This window comes from Choloepus didactylus, chromosome 16 (assembly GCF_015220235.1).
Source record: "Choloepus didactylus isolate mChoDid1 chromosome 16, mChoDid1.pri, whole genome shotgun sequence".
In the NCBI taxonomy this organism is placed as follows: domain Eukaryota; kingdom Metazoa; phylum Chordata; class Mammalia; order Pilosa; family Megalonychidae; genus Choloepus; species Choloepus didactylus.
In genome coordinates, this window is record NC_051322.1 from 67086086 (window position 1) to 67102547 (window position 16462).

The 16462-nt window shown below is 40.6% G+C and overlaps 1 protein-coding gene across 2 annotated transcripts in view; it reads right to left on the reverse strand.

Annotated features, from left to right (window-relative positions):
- The window catches only part of LAMA1 (laminin subunit alpha 1), a 145989-nt gene that overhangs the window by 90173 nt on the left and 39354 nt on the right, over nucleotides 1-16462 (reverse strand). For both annotated transcript variants that reach the window (XM_037806175.1, XM_037806176.1), the window contains exons 4-6: nucleotides 3712-3954; nucleotides 2560-2739; nucleotides 1456-1545 (exon numbers count right to left, since the gene is read on the reverse strand). In XM_037806175.1, the coding sequence (XP_037662103.1) occupies nucleotides 1456-1545; nucleotides 2560-2739; nucleotides 3712-3954 (513 nt within the window). The remainder of the gene's footprint in view (nucleotides 1-1455; nucleotides 1546-2559; nucleotides 2740-3711; nucleotides 3955-16462) is intronic.

The following is a 16462-nucleotide window of genomic DNA, read 5'->3' on the forward strand; positions in this document are numbered from 1 at the left end:
CAGCTGTATCAAAGCAAACTGGCATTTAACTTTTAGAGAAAAATGAATATACATGGACTGTGTACAAACAGAAGTGAGGAAGAAAAAGGAAAGCTAAGATATGCATTAAGTGACAAAGTTAAACAAAAAAAGACACACTGAATTTAAGGGTTTGGAAGTGCCTATTAATAGTTTTCTTAATGTTTATTGACAATATTTCAGCATCAGTAAGAGAATAACCCTCATTCAAGAAGCAAAGAATTACAAAGACTGGGACAAAAAACAAAAAAAAACAAAAAAACAAGAACTTTCATGTAAAGGATTTAAAAGAAGTTATCATATTGTTCACTTAATATTATGCCAAAACAGATCAACTTTATTTTATTTTGATTTAGTACCACAAAATGGAAGAGACAGAAACTAGGAGGAGAGGAAACCTCCTTAAAAAATCGAAACATAATTTACAACTGCTCATGATTTTTGCTTGACTGTCTTAAAGAGTGAATGTCAAACTTCATAATAATGTTTTTTTTAGAGGAAAGTGTATGTCATCTTAATTATTTAGCAATAGAAAGAGCTGTTTTTGAAGGCTCACTAATATACAAGGTGCTCTGCTCAGTATTTTGAGGATATAGTCTCTCTTTTTTTCTTCATGCATGTCTTTATTCTATTAGTCATCCACCCATACTCTGGATAAAGGGGGTGTCAGTCTCAAGGTTTTTATAATTGCACAGTCACCAGATAAAAGCTATATAGTTACACTATCATTATCAAAGATCACGGCTACTGGGTTAAGATTCAACATTTTCAGGTATTTCTTTCCGGCTACTCTAATACACTAGAAACTAAAAAGAAATAGCTATACAATATAAATATATAATGAAGTAGTCATAATCAGTTGTTAAATCCTAACCTCTCAGTTACAACTCCTCCTTCTCATTTGATCATTCTTTCAATCATCAGGGATATCTGGGCAATGACCATTTTAACTTCTTCGTGTTGAAAAGGGATGTTAACATAACGGGGTAGAGGAATGAAACTGGCTGATGTTCTTGGAGAGACTACCTCTAGGTTTCAGGGCTTATCTGGCATAGGAGCCATCAGGAGCCTTAAAGTTTCCGACAAAATAAACTTGATAAGTAAAACTTTTATAGAGTCTTAGATAGAGCGCAGGGTATTCTTTACGGTTTTCAGGAATACTGTTGGCTGGGGCTTGGTTTATTGTGGCAAATTGCAATATCTGGCTGAAGCTTGCATAAAAGTAACCTGCAGAATGACCTCTCGACTCTATGTGAAATCTCTTAGCCACTGAAACTTAATTTTGTTTCTTCATAATGAGTAAATTAGAAATGTATCCTCCAAACAAGCAAAGAAAAATGAAACCAATTAAATTACCTGAAAATCTTTTTTTGCGGAATGATTTTACACATTTCAACATTTTGAAGTTTTAGTAAAATATAAAATTCCAGCACTCACCTTTGTAGTTTCATCCCATGGGCAGCTACTAGCATGGCCATAACAAATACACATTCCTCCAATGGAAATGTCTTTTATTGAATAGTAATACTACAGAAAAAGGAAGTTACAAGCCAAAATTAAACCTCTCATACTTCAGAGAAAAGAAAATCTTGTCACTCCAACAAATATCTCAGGTGGTTTAACAGTTTTCAATAATCTAAACTACAATTAGATAAACACTTTAAAACTATATTTCATGCATAAAGAATATCTCTGCTAGATTTTAAACTATATTGCTCAAATTAGTTCATCAATAGAAATCAAAGGGATCTAAAAAATTTCTCAACTTGATTGCTTCTTAAACCAAAGCAGTCATCTTCAAAACCCATGCTATTGAAAATCCTAACAAAACATCAGCCAACTGAGTACAGCAACATGTAAAAAGCATAGTACATCAAAACTCAGCAGGACTGATCCCAGGGATGCAAAGTTAGCTTAACATACAAAATCAATAAATGTAAATCAGCACATTAACAGATTTAAGGAGAAGAATCATACGGTCATTTCAACACATGCACAAAAAGCATTTTACAGAATTCAACACCATTCTTTAAAAAAAAAAATCTTAGCAAAGCAGAAGAGAACTTCTTCAGCCTGATAAAGGGCATCTCTGAAAAACCAACAGCTAACACTGAAAAATTAAGTACTTTCTCTTAGGATGTGCTCTCACCCCTTCTATTCAACAGTCTATGGGAGTTACCAGCCAGTGCAATAATGCAAGAAAAAGTAAATCAAAGGCATACAGCAGGGTAACCAGTCATTATTGGTGGATGACATGACTGTGTATACAGAAACTTCCAGAGAATCTACAAACCAAGAGAAACACAAATTGCCAGACCAGAATGTAAAGCACAAACAATAGTATGTTCATGGTGCTATGGCATTATGGGTTGGGGGGCCTGAGGACAGGACGTCAGCCCCAACGTCTGGTTTTAAGGCACCATTTTTAACAAATCATATATGATGACCTTCAACAAAATAAGGTTGTAACAGCTGGGAGGCTAAAGGCCAACCAAAAAATATAAATGTTTCATCACCTCCAGGAGAGCGACAAATACTCACTCGCCTGGTGACGATCGGATCGAGGTCCTTAGGCTCCCGATGGCTGAGGGTCATGAGGTCTGCGTTCAGTGTTCGGATGCGCTGCAAGCGGAGGCGGATGTATCGTGCAGACGTAAATTCCAGCAACTCAGGAGAAAGATCATCCGCGTTGGGTCTGCCATTGATCAGTGACGTATGAATCTGAAGAAAAAGACATTGAAATAGACATGGTTCAATTTTAAGCGTGCAAAAATATGGCCATGGTTGTTTACCTTCAGGACTTGGCCTTTACAAAGTTACTGTCTAAAATCAAAATAAAACCCCTATGTCCTTGCTGAGATCTGGCAAACCTGTTAACTGCTCAGACAACTGTGATCAAGGCGTCTTCAATTTATTTATCTCGGGGAGTGCTGGAAATCACTTCTGCCTATGTGGCAAGACCCTTTTAACATCTCTCACTCTGCTACGACCCCTCGGAAACATATTCTAAATTCCATGAATAGACTGGGGAGAGCTGAGAAAAAAAAATGCCAAACCTTACAATGCCCTGCTCTGGTGATTAATCTCTGCTCTAGGAAAAACACCAGGGCTTGCTGCAATGTTCCTGCTGTGAAAAGCCCCTCAAGAGTTTTCCTAGTGTTATCTCATCAAGCCAGGTGCAACTAAAGAATGGATCATTTTGAATTATGCTCTGATTTTAATGAAGCATGTATTATCTATATATATCGAGCACCGAGCTGTAATCCTCCATGAGCTATCCCCCAGTCCTCAACACCCACCAGAAGTAAGGAGAACCTCATGAAGAAAATGGAGAACTATATCTTGTAGAAGCATTTTTGTTCTCTCTGTAATGTTACAACAAAAGAACTTGCTGTGGTGTAATGGAATGAATGCTCTGAAGGAGGATCTGATGGGGTTATTGATTAAATCACAGCAGAGTGAAGACTGAAAGCCTCCTTGAAGGAAGGAATCAAGAAGGCAAAATGTATTGACCATGAAATTAATCACTAGCAGAAACCATTCAGTGATGCTTTAAATAATTAAGGACCATTACCGGTACTGAGGGAGGTCTCCTTTGAGTGTTTACTGTTGCTCCTACAATGCTGACTTGAAATTTGGGGTTGGGGTTGAGGGCTCCGAAGGAAAAACACATCCCTGTGGCAGGCCCAGTACCTCTCCATGCTCCAATGGGACAAGCCTGGAGTAATACGACGTGCAGATCACTTCGTCATCCGCCTTGTACGTGGGAGGGCCCCTTCTCGGGGTTATGTTGTAGCGTGTCAAACACTCAGTGTCACTGACTGCGTAATACTGCCAGGGGGCGAAGGTGATGCCATCCAGAGAACGTTCCAGAATCCAGTTTCCAGGCCGAGGAGCATTCGCAGCTTTGACAATGACATATGCAACCTGGAAGACCTGAGAAAGGGACACCTGGTGCCTCAGCTGAGAACCAGAACAGTCATTCAACTCCCCGATAGCCCCGAGGACCACGACATGAGGTCAACCACCTCACCTAATGCTTTTGACCATAACTGTCTGTAAACGTTAATCAGACATGGGGTTCCTGAACAGTATCCTGGTGGCATGTTTTCAGGATTGAACTCAAAGAAGACTCATGTAAATCTGCATTACCATCATCATCAATGGTAATAATAATAACAGCTTGTTCTCTTGTTTTCAATGCCCCCTCTATCTGGATTCTCCATAACAGAAGTGTTTTATTACATTTATTGTTGTACTGAATGTATTTCTCATAGAAGTTTGGAGGTAACACGTTGAAATATGAGAAAAAAGTATGAGATTTGGAGGAAGCAAGAATGGGAAGAAAAAAAAGAGATGTAGGCAGCAATAAACAGTACTAGGACACTAGCCAGACACAGCCTTGAGCTTGGAGGGATCTTTGTGGCTTTTGAGTTGAATTCCCAGCACTAAGGAGACTGGGTTTGCCAGGACTGCTGCAACAGAGCCCCACAGGCTGGTTGGAGTAAACGGCAGGAATCTGCTGCCTCGCAGTTCTGGAGGCTAGAAGTTCAAAATCAAGGTATGGGCCAGGCCAGGCTTCCTCAGCATCTGTAGGGTCCTGGTGGTGGCTCGCCGGCGATCTGTGACTCAACCTCTGCCTCCGTCATGTCACATGTCTCCTCTCCCTCCACCTGTCTCCTCCTGACAGTGCCCAAACTTCCTCTGCTCGTCTGGAAGCCAGTCATACTGCTGGATCACACCCTGATTCCATGAGGCCTCAAATTAACTAATAACATCCTCAAAGATCCTATTTACAAATGATCTACAGGACTGGGGGTTTGGACGTGAATATGTCTTTGCCAGGAACACGAGTCGTTCCATAACAGAAGGAGTCATCTCCCTGATGACCCAGCCCCAGTGACACGGCCCCTTGTTTTATAACAAATCCCACCATTAGAGGATCTTTTCTTAAATGCATCTTTAGTGTCCATACATTCTAGGCCTTGGAGCTACAGAAAAGATGTTGGATTCCACTTTCATGTAACTGTTCTTTGAATATTTGAATGTAGCTATCGTATATATCCTCCACAAAGTCTTCTCTTTTCCAGCTTCAACATCCTGATTTTCTACGGATAGTCATCATTTAACAAGACCTCTCTACCCAGTCAGAAGATGTGGTCACAACTGTATTTTAAAATCCAGTTCCCATGAACTGATTACAGAATTCCAAATGTTTTCTGAATTGGTACAAGGTGAAAATATTATGTCCTGTGTTTTAGTAAGTCAGCCTTAGCAAGCATTCCCTTTCTGATAGTGAACTTAGAATACTAACGCAGATTGGGGTTGCAAACAACACCAAAAACGTCTTTTTTCCACCTGAACTGCTATTTACTCTAGATTTTCCTCTAACCCAGATTGATGTAGGTGATTTTTAAAACACAAATCCAGTACTTTTTACTTTTCAATATATGTGTAATATATGTATATATAATTATGTGTGTGTTTGTGAGAATATATATGTATGTGTTGGGAAGGAAACTGTTCACTTACTGAGACTTACTGCCTCTGGTGCTGTTTTGTTTGTTTGTAGCTCCTTATCACCACCATCACCACCACCAATTCCAAGAACACAAAAGCTCTTTAAAATTAGCCCACCACAAATCAAATTATTTTACAGTCCTCTTCTGAATTACTCCCTGGGAAGGACAGTTACATCTCATTATAATAACTGTTCTCCTATTAGAAATTTTCCTGTACTGAGTTTAATCTGTGTAGGATATAAGCGAGTCCAATATTTTGACCACAAAGTGCACATGCTGTTTTCCTCTAGAAAGCCAACACTTTCTAAAGCACATTAGAGCCAAAATGATGTTCTCCAGGTTTAAATAATGAAGACAGTTAGGAAGTTCTGTACCTGTTATTACTGCTTCAATGTGGAACTGAATGGTCACTGTTTAAGAACCTATAACCACATTTATCAATTAAAACCACTTTGAAAATTAAAATAATGCAAAGGTTAGTTAGCCCTAGCATGTGTATCTCCAGAAATTTCTCCATTAGACATAATTACTTTGGATTTTTTAAGAGTGTATTATTTTATAATTCAAATGTTCTATATTTATATATATATATTTACCTGATTAATTATATTTTCTTGTTACTGAAATACCACACACTTCTCAGAAATACCCAGTACTTCAAAACTAGACATGAAGGCCCAGTGGCCCCACCTCGATCGATGGAAGTGTGAGAAGCTTCAGAGCTTTGTCCTCCACGAAGCTTTGAGCAACCAGCAAGAACTGGCAGCAACATCTTTCTCAAAGCTCCAGAAAACAGTTAAAGGGCTGCAGTAAGAGGGCAAGTGCTGGATCAAGAAAAAGGAAATTTAAAAGGGTTAGGACTTCCTGATGCCTGGCTGGTCCCTCCTCACACTTCACCAGCTCCACACATAGCCAGCTTGAACTCCCAGGGTGGATCCCCAGTCCCAGGTCCAGAGGAAGCAGAGTAACTTTCAAGCACACTGGGTGCATGTATGCCTGGCCCAATCTGTCTGGTGACGGCCTGAGGGACTCACTATCCCAGAACTTGGTCTGTGTGGAGAAGGTGGTTCATAGAGCTCTGCTGTGGGAAAGCAGACAATTGGCTGCCTGGGGCAAGTGATTGTTGGCTGTAGGATTGTGAAGAAACTGTTTTCTAGGAAAGGGGACACTGGTATCCCTGTAAATGGGGGAATTCCTGGAGTCAAATGCCCATGCCCAAGGCAAGACATGTGCACAAAAAGGATGAGGAAGGCCCCTACACTATGGCCTGGAGCTATTCTCTAAACTCATTATATGGATAAGCCCTGAAAGAGAGCATTTGCATAAGTCAATCTGCAAAGAGTGAGAATGATTTTTTTTCTTTCCTTCTTTTTTTCTGGTTACCTCCTAGCATTCAAGGAGAGCTCTGTCCTAATACTAGGCTGGATACAAATTTAAGGAAAAGACAACTCAGAATCTAAACTACAGCAACACATTAAAATGTCAAAATGTTGAGGTTTCAACAAAAGATGACAAAACAAAGAAAGAAACAGGAAGCAATGACCAAAAGGAGAAATTAAAGCATGTTTTAACAAAGATGTTGAAAAAAAAGGGGTCCTGAATCTGCTCAAAGAGACAAAGGAAAACATGGACAAAGAACCAAAGGAAAACAACAGATAAACACAGAGAGAGTATCAAAAGAGAGATGGAAATTACGAAAAGGAACCAAACAGAACTGAACACCACAGTAACATAAATTTAAAATTCCCTAGGAGGGTTCAACAGCAGATTGGAGATAGAAGAAAAAAATTATCAGTGACCTTAAAGATAAACCATTGAAATCATCTAGTCTGAGGAGAAGAATGAAGAAAAATGAACAGAGCCTGAGTAGCCTGTGGGAAACCATCAAGTACACCAATATATGCATTGTGGGAGTCCCAGAAAAAGAAAGAAAAGAGGGGGCAGAAAGAATCTTCAAAGAAATAATGGCTGAAAACTTCCTGCATTTAGTGAAAGACATTATTGTACACATCCAAGATCATCAATGAACTCCAAACAGAATAAACCCAAATAAACCCACACCACACCACATTATAATCAGTCTCTCAAATGCCAAAGGCAAAGAAAGAATTCTGAAAGCCACAAGAGAGAAGCAAGGTGTCACATAAATGGGAGCCTAATCTGATTAAGTGGCAATTTCTCATCGGAAACCCTTGTGGCAAGAAGACAGTGGGATGACATATTTAAAGTACTGGAAGCAAAAAAACTGCCAACCAGGAATTCCCTATCTGTCAAACTGTCTTTCCAAAATAAGGAAGGATTAGGACATTTCCAGATAAACAAGAGCTGAGGCACTTTGTCAACACTAGAGTGGCCCTACAAGAGATGTGAAAGGGAGACCCACAGGGTGAAAGGAAAGGACACTAGACAATCACCTGAAGCCACATGAAGAAATAAAGATCTCTCTGGTAAATATAATGATATGAGTAACTATAAATGCCAGTACTACTGAATTTCTGATTTGTAACTTCACTTTTTACTTCCTACAGGATCTAAAGAGAAAATGCATAAAATGTAATGATACTAATGAAGGTGTCAGGGATTGATTTAGGTGATGAATGTACAACTATGTAACGGTACTGTGAACAATCGAATGTACGATTTGTTTTGTATGACTGCGTGGTATGTGAATATATCTCAATAAAATGAAGATAAAAAAACAAATAAGAAGCCAAAAGAAGAGACGCCTGGGAGGGTCTCAAGGTAAGCGGCTGAGTCCTCTCCACGTGGAGCAAGGATGTATCTCACCGGTCGTGGAAGCCCACCCGAGCTGAGTGTCCTGAGCTTACCTGTGAGGTCATTACACAGGCTGGATTGGTGGAATCATGGCCCGTGTGGTTGACTCAATCTTGAGGACCTTCCTCTCCCAGAGGTCAGAACCCCAACCCCCATCACAGGGTTGGTCTTTCGGGGGCCCCCACCCTGTCATCTCGTTAGCATGTGTACCATCAGGTGTGGTCCTGGGCCCACCAGGGTAACAAAATCCTAAAGATCTAGAGGTTGCTCCCAAAGGCCAGAACCTCTTTTTGCAGGTCAAATTCATCACCATACAGCGACCCACTGAGGTAATTTCACAATCCACTTAATGGGTTGTATCCACACTTAGAAAAATGTTGTTTCGTGGGTATATGTGCTGGTTTGAATCTGTTAGGTACCCTCTAAAAGACTACATAAAAGAACATAGTCTAATTCACTCTTGTGGGTGCAGAGTTATTGTGGGGGATCTTTTTTGATTAGGTTGTTTCCATGGATGTGACCCCACCCATTCAAGAGGGGTCTTAATCATCTTTACTGGCATTGTCTATAAGAGGATAAAAGGCAGAGACATTTTGAAGAAAGCTCAGAGACATTTTGGAGACAGCTGTTGAAACCAGAACCAGGAGAGATGCTAATTGATGAAATCCAGAGTTTGCCCCAGAGAAGCTAAAAGAGAACCCACAGATGCTTAGACAGAAATACCCCGAAAGAAACAAGCAAAAACACATAGGAGCTGAGAGAAGCTAAGACAGAAGCCAAGACAGAAGCCCAAAGACATTTTGAAGAAAGCAATGGAAATCAAAAGCTACCCCAGGAGAGGTCCAGCAGACTTGGCCATGTGCCTTCCCATGTGACAGAAGAACCCCAGATGCCATCAGCCTTTTTTCAGAGAAGGTATCTTCCTGCTGATGCCTTAACTGGGACATTTTCATGGCCTTGGAACTGTAAATTTGTAAGCTAATAAACCCCCATTGTAAAAGTCAAAAAAAAAAATGTAATGATAAATCAGTGGTTTTAGACTCTTAATGTATAAATATGTAATTTGTGACAAGAACTACAGAAAGGTGGGTTGTGGATGAGTATAGGAACATAGTTTATGTATGCTGTTGAAGTTAAGATGGTATCAAAGCAAACAAAACTGTTATATATTTAGGATGTTAAATTTAAGCCCCATGGTAACCACAAAGAAAATGCAAAGTCGTAGAGACAGAAAAGAGAGTACAGGTTACCAGGAGTAGGGGGCAGGGACAGTGGAGAATTAATGCAAAATGAGTAAAGGGTTTCTGTTTGGGGTGAAGGAAAGTTCCAGTAATAAAGGGTATTGCCACACTGTGAATGTGATTAATCCCACTGAATGATATGCTTGGATGGAGATGGGATGGGAAGATTTATGTTGCATATATGTTTCCACAATTAAAGAAAAAAGAAAGAGAAACTAAAGAGATGATGTCAATTAAATGCAACACATGATACTGGATGGGATTTAAGAATTCAGAAGAAAAGGCACAAAAGGACATTAAAAGAACAGAAAAAAATGGAATGCAGGATGTAAGCTTTATATCAATGTTAAATTTCTTGAACTTGATAACTGTACCTAAGGAGATTACATAAGAAAACACCTTGGTTCATGAAAGTATATTATTGTGTTCGAGGAGTATGATATATTCAACCTAGTCTCAAATGTTCAGAAGATACACAGATGAAAGACAGACAGATAGATTAGATAGATTAGATAGATGGATGATAGATTAGATACATTAGATGGATGGGTGATAGAGACAGATATAGATAGATGATAGATAGGGGTGGGGAGTTTTGCTGGAATTTTCTGTATGGTGTTTGTATCATTTTTGCAATTGTCATATAATTTAAAATTATTTCAAAATATCAGATTAAAAAAAACTAGACATGGAGGACATACAGATCTTGTCCAACTTGCTAGTGGTTCCTTTCCACCGTTAATAAGACACCGCATTGTCTTAGAGCACCACAATGGAAGATGCCCTTAACAGCCTGACATGGTTTTTACACTGATACATAAACTCACTAATAGAACATTATCTTTACTCAAGTCACTGTCCAATTCGTTTGCAAATATTTTCAACGTTAAAATAGAGCTCTATGAGCATGTGGGTCATGCTTGATGATTCACATTGTTGACGATTTTAAACGGGGGTGCCAATGAGACAGGGTTGCCTTGGCAGCCCATTTGAGAGGGATAGAAGGCAAGGTCATTGACAAAGACATTTGAAATGGGTATATATTTACCTGTCGTTTTCCAGGTTCACATTTGAAAATGGAAATTACTAACAGATTTTCCATATGCACATTAATGGCTTTAACATCTCAGCTGGTCCTCCAAACACCCCCATGAGTGTTGACATTTTACATTTTTGGAAACTGATGTAAAGAGAGGTTGAACGACAAGCTACCGAGTTGTGGAGTCCCCAAAAGAAGCCAGGTGGTCTCATCTCCGAGTCCTTACCCACAATGCACTGTCTGCCTGAGCAGATGTGCCCACACTTCTGGGTGCTGAACTTTCCTTCTGCAATTCCAAAATTACACCAGACACCTGGCTCACACCTAACCCCATACAGTGGCAGATGTTCCAGTTCACTTTGACACTTTCTGTCAAGACAGCTCAGGCTGAGAAGTGGGGAGGGATGGGGAGTGTGAGAGAAACACACACGAATGTCTGCTAATGCTTAAGTAGCACTTATCTTGGCGAGAGACAGTGGTGGGTGCTGTAATAGAACTATTAGCTCTTTGAATGCTTACAACTATGTTATTCTTATGAAGTACTGTTATTAGCTCCATTTTACAACTGATGAAACCAAGAAACAGAAAGTTTAAATCATCTTCTTAGGATCCCACAGGTACTGAATTGTGTACAGCAGGCTGTGATCCCAGGGTCTGTATTCTTAGGCTCTGCGCTCCATTGCGTCTATAGATCGGGAGGTAAAGGGAGAGCAAAACGCCACGACAGGGCAAACTGGGGAGAACTAGCCAACTTTCCTCATCTCTTACTTAAAACAGTAGCAATTATTTCAGAACCCTGCTCTAGGACTTTCATGAAACCTTTGTCTGCTTTTATACTGAGAGCTTAGTCATCCCTAAAAAAGTACCCAAAGGAAGAACAACTGTGGTGGAAAAACTTGAGGGCAACCCCTCACGTGAGGAACCGTTGACCTCTCATCTTAATCAGGACATGCAGCTACAAAGCTAATCACCATCTTTACTATCCCTCAAGGGTCTGCAAATTGGGGACCAGGGGACAGATGGAGAGGGCTGCAAGCAGGTGAAAGAGGAAGAGGATGTTTTGAAGAATTTAAATATGATTTGTCTTCACGTAACTCCTAACTCACCAATTGTGCACTGGCTACCAGGTCTTCTACATAATTTAGAAAAAGTTAGGGATTCTCCGTTAATACATAGTGTTTTAAAGCTTGCTCCAAGTGAAACCCATGATACGTCTGTGGCCTTTTTTTTGTGCATGGTTGACTAAACTGCATCTCCTCTCAATCTAAGGTTGGCTGAACACGAGATGATTACACAGGGGTTTGCACTAGGTTTAGCCGCTGCAGCCTTGCCAGCACTGCAGCTGACGCAGCCACTTTTAAATCCCCTTTCAGCAGGGTTTTCCACCAAGTGGGCTTTGCTAAGGATCATTGGTATGCACAGAAACAGCTTCATGTAAGCAAAGGAGGTGGACATCAAATACTGCTTTCTATAGAGGAATCCAGACAGGACCTTTCATAGCGATCTCAATCTTAACTCAAAATATTCCACCCATCTCAGGCAGAGACATGTGAAAACCACAGAAAGCCAAATTCTGCAGTGTCGGAGGTGAACTTCCCACATGCATGAGACAGTAAGTGCTCTCCCCTCCGGTGGAAAGTGTCAATCTCCCTGCAGGACTGCTCTGCAACCGGACACTTCTGGAATTCTCCATGGAAAGCCGTACCCGCCTCCACAATCTGAGGAATGTTTTCTCTCTTCCACAGCGGAAAAGTATTTTTCACAGACAAAAGAGATTTAGATTAATATCTAAATATATATGATAAACACTATTGCTTAGCGATCCCTAAAAAAATAGTGAATTTGTGCTTTGGAAATGCTATTTCTTATAAAATTATTAGAAAACAAAATTTTAAATGATCATTTGAATTAATACTTATTACTCAAGAATAAAGAAGCAATTATTTAATAGAAGGCTTATTAATAATCCGGGCATGAATTATTTCAGTTTTATAAAGTATCAATCATTAAGTATATAGTCAATTGATAAGCATGTGAAGTAGCATCAAAAACTAGGAAAAACTAGATAAATGAGGAGGCTTAGACAATTACTTAGACAGGTCGGATGTGTGCCAAACACATTTTAGGTAAGTCTGTTAGGGGCAACTACCTTAAAATGTCATTTCTATCATAATTTAGTTGGCTGCTTTACTCTTATATCCTAATTCTAGGACCAGTATACACAACTCATAGACAAAAATAAATAGCTTTGCAAATGAAAATGAATTTTGGAATAAAACTAGATTTTCTTTTTAAACTGGTGCAAAATAGAAGGACCAAAAAGAGGGGCAAAATCGATATATCAAAGTGCAATAAATTTTCTTTTTTCTTTCTTTGTGTTCTTTTGAGTTTTTACTTTTTATTGGGGTGAAGGGTTAGTTTAGTTACCAGTTATGAAAAATTTGTATCAAGCAGGTTTGAACAACACTCAGCTCCTTAAAACAGACATTGAGAAAAAGTCAAAGTAAGATGATCACTGACAAACAGATGTCACAAAGATGTGAGCCCGTTTAAAAAGTAAGTAGTCACTGGTAATCAGTAATCCTAAAGTAAGAAGGGAATGTTTAAAGCACCTGTCAGAAGTGGTTCTGTTTTCCATCAAATAGAAAAGCCATTTCAAAAAGTGCCCACCAGCCCACTGTGCCATGGTCCGCGGGTCACTGTTTACATTTGAAGATGACTAGTAGTAGTATTTCAAAGGAAAAGTGCTGACCCACTTCATCTAAAAAGTCAAAACTGGAAAGTCACAGATTGGTTTCTTTTCATAGGCTAACTGATTTCTCCATATGGTGGTTCCCATTGCAAAGTTCCACTGAGCGTTCTGGAATGGTTTCCCTAAGTTTCTGGAAGGTTGGTTGGAACCACCTTCCAAGCACAACTAGGCATGTCCCCTTAGTGGGGATCTTCGCTTTGGTTCTCCGTCTGGTAAAGCTCACGTGACAGCCCGGCTGGGAAATGCAGTCACTGGCTGCTGGCTGACCTGGGAAACCCAGAAAGCACCTTGTCCGCCCCCCAGCAACTGACCACACACCGCAGCCAAGATCAGGTTTTCACCTGTGACTACCTCAGCCTTTGAAATTGCAATAGGCTTTCCCGCAAAATGCAGCCACCCATTTGCTCAGAGTGGCAGGCAGGTAGCAGTAACATCCCTTCCATCCTTTCCTTAGATTTAAAAAAGAAGTCAGCTGGATTCCGAAGTCGAAATCAGAGGCTGTGGCGTAAAGTTTGCCTAATGCTTCAGCTCTAGAGCACACTTATCCTCTGGTTCATAGGGGCAGATCACTGCCTCCCTGCTCCAGGGACAGAGCCTGCAGGTCAAGAACAGACACCTGGGTCCTGGGAACAAACTCAGTCAAAGAAAAGCACAGACGTGGCCCCTGGGGAGCAGGATCAGCCTCTGGGGAGCAGGATCAGCAGAGAAATTACTGCTCCCCCCCTGTGGGGGTGAAGGAGGAGTGGGTAGGTGCTCTCAAGAGAAGAACCCACACAGGGAGACAAGAGACCGGGAAAGGGGATGTCCCTGATCATTTTTCACATCAGGCTCATTCAGTGAATGTTTCTTGAGCATCTGCTTTGTCCCAGGGGCTGCAGTAGGCGCTACTCATGTAGCCATAGAGTAGAGGCCACCACTTGCGTGGGCTTGTGCCCTACTGGGAAAGACAGAGGCTGAGCAAGTCCCCAAGAGAAGTTGCGAAGAAGGGGGGGAGATGCTGACTGGTCTGGAGGGAGGAGGGGAGTCGGGGAAAGTGCCTCTGAAGGGTACATGAGATCTAGGGGAAGAGAGCAAGGGCAGTGTTTGAGGAAACCCTGGGTGCCAGAGCATGGATGGTGACAGAAACTGCAAGGAGAGCTGGGTGGCGTGAGCATGGAGAGCTTGAGGGAGGCTGGGAAGGGGTCCAGGCCCCCCAGGACCAGGGAGTCACCTGGTCTCCAGGGATGAAAAGGCCATTGAGTGGATGTTGGTGCCTGGGAATCATGGGAGATGGCAGCTTTGACACAGTAAAGCCAGAGGGAAAAAAAGAAAAGCAAGAGGGTCTTTAGATTTTTCTAAAAGGTCAAAGTGTGAGTGAGGGAAAAAACAGACACAAATCAGCCAAGCAGGGCTTTCTACCTTGGGCCAAATCGCTCACTCCCTGCAGGAAGACAGAAGAGGTCTCTCCAATGGGGCCCCAAAGCCCACGCTTCCCCCCTTCGTTCCTGCCCCCAAGAATTTCTGTCTGCAAACATTTGAAAACTTGCTTTCCTTTCACCGCATCTTCGCTCCTCACCTAGATCTATTTTGCCCCAGTGGATCCAGCAGTGTTAAGAATTTAGAGTTCTGCATCCCTTCTTCCTATCCTTTGTCATGAGAAAACACACCATCACACCCTAAGAGAACACAAGGGGGCCCACTGATCACCAAAGCCTCTCAAATCCCACTGGAGACGGTGCCTTAAAATGTTGTGCAAATCTATACTGGACTAGCTCGGTTAAACATTAGCCTATTAGTTACACATTTACAACACTTAGAAACAATATTGTTTTCTTTCTTTGGTCACTAATTCTAGCTGAATCGTTAGCAGTTCTAGCACTATACCAAATAGAAGCTTTTTTTTTTTTTTCCAAGATTTTACTCTTCTTGCAGAACGTTATTCTATATCCTGTTTGAAGATTTTCATTTTTTTGATACATACAACTTCATTTAAGCACCCATCATTTGTTAGATATTGAACTGACAATTCATCACATTTAGAGTATTAAAAAATATATGGGCAAATAGAGTCTTATGTAGGAAGACTTTTCTTTTTTTTAAAAAGGCTGCAAAAATAGGGAGAGAGAAGTAAATGGGATGAAGACTCCCCTTTTTGTGGAAAATGTAAATGCCTCAAATGAAATGAGTAGCGCTGGAATATTTACAGAGAGGGGCCAAATGAAATGAGTAGCACTGGAATATTTACAGAGAGGGGCCAATTCTGGAGAAGTCCATGAAGTCACTAGAGCTCAAAGTGAGAGAACTCAGAGAGCACACAGGAAATCTCTCCTTTCCCATGGTCTGATTTGTTACATCACAAAATATAAACTTTTGGTTTTAAGGAAAAGAAGTCCCTGGAGATGATTTAATGGAAGACTCAAGAGTTCCAAACAGAATTCCTTTTTCCCGGTGCCATTTCCTAAACAACGAGCCGACTTCAGCTTAGCCCAATTTCTTGCCTGGTCCATTATGTAAGTCTTGTATGAAAGTTGTAAATAATCCTCACTGATGGCCATCTCGTTGGGCCCTACTAAGTGGTCATATGAGGAACAAAAGTAAATATCCTCTGATCACATATGAGGAACAAAAGTAAATATCCTCTGACCACATGCCATAAAATAGCAGGGGAAAAAGAGATGTTTAAATTTATGACTGATAATTCTCATGGTCATCTTCTACATACTTTGAGGAAACTACTGGAACTTCACTTGATCAGTCACTTCATTATTTACTTTAAAGATGATTAATTTAGAATAGCCCACCTTTTTGGCTAAAAGATTATTATTACATACATACTGTAGCAATTACCAGTTACTCTAAGACAGTTTAAATCACACCGGTTGGCTGAACAGAAGCTCAGAAGTAGTTTCAAGGCCTCACCAAATTTCTCAGGATATTTTGGTTTGTGCAGCTGTGGCACCCCAGCTAATTATTTGCAGGTTTTAATTTGATCCCACAACTTTCCCAGGCTTCATTTCCTAAGCTTAACATGCCAAAATGAGCCAATGTGCTCCAAATATCTGTGCACAAATTGCAAAGAGATCACAGGCCTGAGAAAATGTGTTCACCTACACACACAGCTAAAGGGTTTTTATGT